At 38.8% G+C, this 6,749-nt stretch overlaps 1 protein-coding gene across 1 annotated transcript in view; it reads left to right on the forward strand.

The window, feature by feature from the left end:
- Nucleotides 1–461: 461 nt before the first annotated feature.
- The window catches only part of SLIT3 (slit guidance ligand 3), a 553,189-nt gene continuing 546,901 nt past the window's right edge, over nt 462–6,749 (forward strand). Inside the window, exon 1 of the mRNA XM_009285701.1 lies at nt 462–646. Coding sequence (XP_009283976.1) covers nt 462–646 — 185 coding nt within the window. The remainder of the gene's footprint in view (nt 647–6,749) is intronic.

Genomic DNA, 6,749 nt, shown 5'->3' on the forward strand with positions numbered 1-6,749 from the left:
AGGAGCTTGCGGCGGGGTCGCTTTGCATTCCCAGTCCTCTCCTCCGCGGGTTACCTGCCCGGCCCAGGTGGGGCGATGCAGAGCGGAGGAGGCTGCTTTGGAGGTTGCCGCCGCCTCTGATGGATGTTTTGCGTGTGTTTACCTCCGCTCCCGGTTTCTCTTTCATCTGAGGACGCATCTGGCTCAAGCTCTGTTAAACTATCTGCCTTCTGGTACCGTTCGTAGATAACAGAAAGAAACCTGAGCCCGAAAGGCAATTCCCCACCTTCTTCCACCTAACGTAACCTTTTCAGGCGCCTTTGAAGGTTTGCTGGTGCTCCGGCGATGATGGCAGTGGTGGGTTCCCTTGGGCTGTACTAAGAGCCTCTTGTTTTCTTTTCCCTTTCTTCTTAGAGGCATTTCATCTTTAAGGGCCGGCTGCTTGCGCACACTTTTATATCCACTGAAGTGATCAAGAAACCATGTTGTCTGGTGGAAGGAGTGCGTTTCTGTGCCTTGGAATGATCTTGAGCTTTTGGAGCTCCGCGAGTTGGATGCCTGTTGGAGGATGCCCGCATAAATGTACATGTATCGCTTCCAACGTGGATTGTCATGGACTAGGACTCAAAACTGTACCGAGGGATATTCCCAGGAATGCAGAGAGACTGTAAGTAAAAACCGTTAAGGGCTCCTCAAGTACTTGTAGAAGCACCTGGGGTGAGTTTCTCAACACCTGCCTATCAGTGCAGAGTACATACTAACAGCAGTTTCAGTAATCAAACACGGATTAATGTTTTCAGGAGGGAAGGGGAGGAGCTTTTCAGAAGTTACAGTTATCCTGCTGCTGTTCTCGCTTTAAAAAAGAACAATCAGTTTCAGAGTTTCACGTTTTTTCAGCTTCAGTTACCGTCTGATTGGGTTTTGCAGTGACTTGCTTGTAATGGAGTTTAGAGCTCTACCTGGAGTGCTCCCAGCAGTAATCATTGTCAATGCAAACACCAATTTAATATGCAATTATAAACCTGGATGTTTTCACCTGGTGGCTGGTAGCAGTTTCTCCTTACTTTCTCAGCATGGTGACTTCATCACCATGGAAAAATCGACTACTGCCATAAACTAATTCAAATGGGCAAGAAGTCACATTAAAGCAGCTTCTAATTTCTGTCTTAAACTGTTGCGGGGAAGCTGGTTATTTAATTTTTCATCTACTTCAGGGTTTATGATAGTAGTATAATGTTGCGGGGTGCTTCCAACCTCGGCACGGCAGAATGTAATGAATGTGTTCATAGTAAATCTGTATCATAAGTTCTCGTGAGTTTTTTAGTTGACTCTTGCTTAACAAGTTTTTAAGAAGAAAGCTGAAAGCCAACTTGAGTTCTCTGACACAGTTCTGGCACTCGCTTGGTGCAGAGGGCGGCATCTCTGACGTTGCTTAATGCACAGCATATGGCATATTTCAGAGAATGCCCGGTGTTAGATATGAAGATGGCCAGAATGGAATGTTAAGCAGAGCTTCAGTGCGGCTCTGCACTGGGCTCCACGGATGACCTCAGGAAGGTGCAGTTAGTTGTGCTTTATGCAGATTAGCTGATAATTTAAAATGCTTTTGAACTTGTAAGCAAATGCTGTAGATTGTGTGGCCTGACTTCCTATTTTATTTCCTTCTGGGTCATAAGAGTTGGGGAAACTTCAAACTCTCAAGCAATTTTTCTTCCAAGAAAGCAAGCTAGATGAGGTTACTAAGCAAACAAAGTTTTTGTTCACAGAGTCCTCTTAAAGGCTAAGTTCTGTCCCAGAATGAAATTTTATAGCATCCTTGAACGTTTCTAAATGCATTTTATAGTGCTGAGAGCTCTTAAATGATAGCAACATGCAGATTTCTTACTACACTGTTCTACCATCTTTAATGTTTTGTGGCCATATCAGCCTTCCTTTTAATCCCAGCTGTGTGAACAATAGTTTTCAGATGTCAGTGTTACAGAAAGCTTAACTTCTGTGCATGAAACTGTGTACTCTCTAAAACTGATGGGTAGCAACCTGGCAGTTTAGAGACGACAAAAAAACCCCCCAAACCAACCCCGAAACAACAAACACCACAACAAACCGCTACCAAAGTAGTATACCAAGCCAGTCAGAGTAAGTGTGATAACACAAATGTTTTGTATGCTTCATTGGTGAGGTGTGTTTATGTGGTTTTAAGAGTCAAGGGCTAGAATTAAACTTTTAAATTTTGGGTTAAAATGATTCACAAATGTAAGGTTAGTTGGCCACCTGAGAAGAATTTAAAAAATGGTAATTTGTTATTGCCTAAGTTTTAGGGGGACTGAAATAATTTTGTTACTGGGTTTCGTTTGTGAGAATGTATTTAATAGAGATGTGAACTTTCCTTGCCTTCTGTAAGAAGCTAAGCCAAAAGAGTAAGTTTCTTGGCCTTGGTATGTTAAGTGTTAAAAAGAATGAAAGAGAGTGGAATTGCTGTGCTCTTGGTCCTGATAATTTTGGTGTTATTTACAGATTTAAATTTTAGATTAATGGCTGCATGAAGAACAATAGTAGCTATTTGACAATATTCAGTTTGAATATTTAACCTCAGAGATATACTACTGATAAATATGAAATGTAGCTGTGTTGGATGTTTTGTTTGGTTGGTTTGTTTTTTTAAAATAGCGTAGTATTGGAGCATTCAGTGGCTGAAACCTTGTGGAAATAGCATACAGAGGATCACGTAGTAACACATTATTCCATATTTTTAAATGCTGTCTTCACTTTTTATTCTGTTAGTCCATCGTGAGCCTTTCACTGTTTTTATAGTGTTCGCTGTCGTCTTCGTTACAACTGTGTTTTAAAGCTTCTATCAATTCTTTCAAATCTAGATTTCTACTAATTGCATTAACTTGAATTTTCTAATGTAAGCAGTAGAGAGAAAAAGACTTTATAGTCCTCCCAGTCTAAATTCTGCTCACAGGTGAAACATCAGTCAGCCGCTGGACATATCAGAGTACCTCATTTTTTTCTGTGGTCCACGGCAACCTGTAACTATTTATGACATAACACTGGGCTGATGTGTAGTGTTTAACTGGTTTGTTTAACTTGTAAATAAACCCAAATTGATTACATCTGAAATGACAAAGTTATTTTTAATCTCAGAGAAATGTTTGTATGTTGGAAAAATAATTTTATCAAGTTTCTTGATGGCCACACACCAAGTGGCTTTTTATACTCAAGCTATGAAAAGGGCTTCGCTTCTTTCTGCATTGTCTTGAGCTAAACATGCTGCATACCTGTTCAAGTTGGAAACTTTTTGCTTTAATTAATAGGAGATCTAATGGCACCACTTAAAATATTTTGCCACTAAGCTTTTAGAGTTATGTTTGTACAAATGTTACAGATTGTTTGGGCTAGTGGAGCCAAGTTAAATATTATTTAAATTTGTGTTAATATGAAACCCCAGGAAAACTGAAAATAAACATTAAGGAAAAAATGGGAACTCTCTTTAGGGGAGGGGGGGAATCTCTTATTGAGAAGTTCTGTTAAATGAACTAGTGATCATCTCCTGATACCCCAAGAAATGGGTATCACCAGGGCTTTGATTACTGATTCTTCGTGACAAATGTGATGCATAGGTTTTTTGGGGTTGGTTTTTTTTTTTGAATGCTTTGAAGATGCATTTTTTTGTAAAGAGTTGTACCTGTGATTTCTGTCTTGGGGGGAATCCACAGATGACCCAGTGATCACAGAAACAGAGTTGTAAAACTATCCTGAATTTTTTTAACACAGATTCATCTTTAATAGTAGCTTTACAAATATAGCAAGTAGTATTAGGTTTGTGTTGCAGTTTACCTTGTTATTACATTCTATGATAGTCTTCTAATTGTGTGGTATGGATTGAAGCTTTTGCTCAGTTAGGTTTCGTGAAGAGCTAAAAAGAGGTGAACGTTGTATACTACTGCACAAAGAAATGATTCAATCTGGAGAAAGTAAGTGGTGAAACAAATATTTGTCACTTCCAGGGAGTAACTTACATCTACCTTTGTTCTAGAGAAGGAACCCTCAGAGTAGCCATCATCTCACACAGGAAGAGAGAGGCATGAAATTAAGTCTAAGACTTTTCCCCAAATTGTGAGATGTGATGCTCCACAGAGGACCTTGTACGTGAGCAGGATGATATAGCTGACCTTGTGGCTTGTCGTTTGTATTTACTGATCCATTCCACATTTGCTAAGTAACTTAACATCCTACCAAAAAAAAAAAAAAGTAGTTTATAGACCTTTTGTGTTGTGGAGAAAACTAATAATTTAATAGTTAACTTTTGGGGGGTGGGCACAGTGATTCTTTTATTTAAGCTATTCAACTGATAAGATGTTTCGTGCTAATAAAGGAAGCAGAAGTTAGGGTTTAGAAATTAAGAATATGTAAATACATCCATAAAAATCTCAAATTTTTTACCTTTCTGAAAAGTTCCTTAGGATTGCTTCATCAAACTCTCCTAATCAGAGTTTGCTTAGCAGCGCTTCTGTTCTTATATGTGATTCTCTAAGTAATTTTCTTCAGTGGAAATGTTTTCTATGTATGTAAAGTATTATACATGTGGCGTTTTATAACACTTAATGCTGATAGTCAAGTTTAGTTTGAGACGATGTGTAAATGCAGGAGCAGATCAAAGCCACCCCCTTGACAGTTGTATTCTTCAGCTCTGAGAGGAACAAGTGATATGGAGAAACTGCTCAGAAGTCTTCTGGGTCAATATCTGCTTTCTGTTTGAATATGAAGCATGAGCCTTTGTGTTTTTTCCTTCCATTCATGCCTAGTTATCTCCCTGTCTGTTAGCAGCACATTGTATATGTATAAAAGTTTCTTTGGAGAATTTAGCCATGTTTGAGTTCTTGAAGAATTTATACGTGGTGGCTTAGATTCTTGTTTAATTGATAGCTCTCCTGTGTTAATCGTTGCTTTGTTTTGTCTTTTACTTTGAAGGATTCTTTACCTTGCTAAATTGATAAAGCTTGCAGGACTAATCTGTTCTGTGCTTTGTCTGAGTTGCTAAATTGAGTGTGTCCACATTTAGGTGCAATTTAGAAGCTTAGTCATCTGCTTACTCTGGAGTTTTCATGTGGTCTGGGGTTTCTGTTATACAAATATATTATTATGGTGTTTTTGGCCTAGGTGCATGTAGCTGCTGAAGTTGCACTGGCTTGTAATAAGTCTTCAACTTCCTCAATTTTGTCTCCAAATTAAATCTAAGCTTCTGTCTTGAATGCTTCCATATTACTGCAGAATGCGATGTTAAACACATGCAAATATAATTATACTGACTCTTACATTGACATTCTGTTTTTCTAGAATTCTTCCTGCTAGGGATTACCGCTCAGTTGTTTGTGTAGTAATAGTCTCCAAAACCTTGCATGGAGTCTTCCCCCCCCACCCCCCACCCCCCCTAGGTCATGTGTCAGTAAGTAGACATACATGGCTCTGGCTTTGAAGAGCTTGCTCTCAGAGGTACTGATTCTGGGAAAACTTGACTGAGTTGCTTAACTTAATATGGATACTTCCCTTTACTTACTTAATGCTGACTACTTGGGCTTGACTGGACATTGACATGCACTTGGATAGGATCAGAGTCTTGCACTATTAAATTTGTTACCTTGTTTTGAAGTGATGGAAACAGGAAGGAGGATGAAATTAGCTATTGTAATTTGGTAGCTACAGAAGCGAATAGTGGCCATTGTCATGTTGTCGGTATTTGTTTGCACAAATTTGGATTAGATTCCGAGATCAAAGGGACCTGACTACTTACTGCAGAATTTCTTAGTGAGTTGCTCTGAGACTATTAACTTTTTTCATATTCTTACTTTTGCAGCTGAGTATTGATTCATGCAAAAGAACTAGGTGAAAGGGAAGTTGTCCCTCTAAAGAACAGCTGTTGTCTTTTAGGAAGTCCTAAAATATAGAGGATGAGTATTGCTTTTTTCCCCCTGGAATTTGCGTGTGTATGAGTTTGGGGAAGTGTGTACCGAAGTCGGTACAGCTTCCCTGTATAGATGGATTGTGAGGCCAAAAATAAGTAAATCCTAATACTTTTTTTATTTGAACAGTAATCTGTATAAAAAGCCTTGTGTTGTACACTGTCTGTCACTTGTAAGTTGGTAAGTTGATTGCTATGAAGTCATTTGACCTTCATAGTGAGTACCATCAGTAATCTTTTGGGATGTCACTGCCAAGCATTTTATTTTATTTTTTTTTTAGTTCAAGCATTTCCAGTTATGTTTAAACCAAAAATAACCTGTCCTGCATGGACATTAACATCTGATATGATTTGTTGTCTGCATTTCAGTAGTATCTAAGCTATTCCTCAGCTTCTACAGAGCAGAAAGAAAATGGTTTTCCCACAGAAATCTCACAAGATACTTGGGGAGTTATACGGATGACAGGGGAAAAGAACTTGGCTCTAATAAGGATATTCAGTGAGTAAGTTTCAGCCATTGTATGTTGAGAATTGAGCTTATTTACTGGAGAGACTGTTCAGAAGACTTAAATCAGGATGCGTTCCCTCCCAGGAACTAATAGCTCAAATGACTTGAAGCTTAATTTTTCTAGAACCCTTGATACAGTTCTTGCGGTGCCCACAGTGCTTGATTTCCCTTGACTGACTGTTGCTGCGGCTGATCTTTTAAAATTAATAGCTTTTTGTCTGGTGGTGGTCTAGTGGGATCCATTTTTTCCTTGGTTAGAAGATCTAATTGTTCCTGAAAAACTATGGAGAAAAGAATCCA

The sequence above is a fragment of the Aptenodytes forsteri genome, unplaced genomic scaffold (genome assembly GCF_000699145.1).
Source record: "Aptenodytes forsteri isolate BGI_AS27 unplaced genomic scaffold, ASM69914v1 Scaffold54, whole genome shotgun sequence".
Lineage (NCBI taxonomy): Eukaryota > Metazoa > Chordata > Aves > Sphenisciformes > Spheniscidae > Aptenodytes > Aptenodytes forsteri.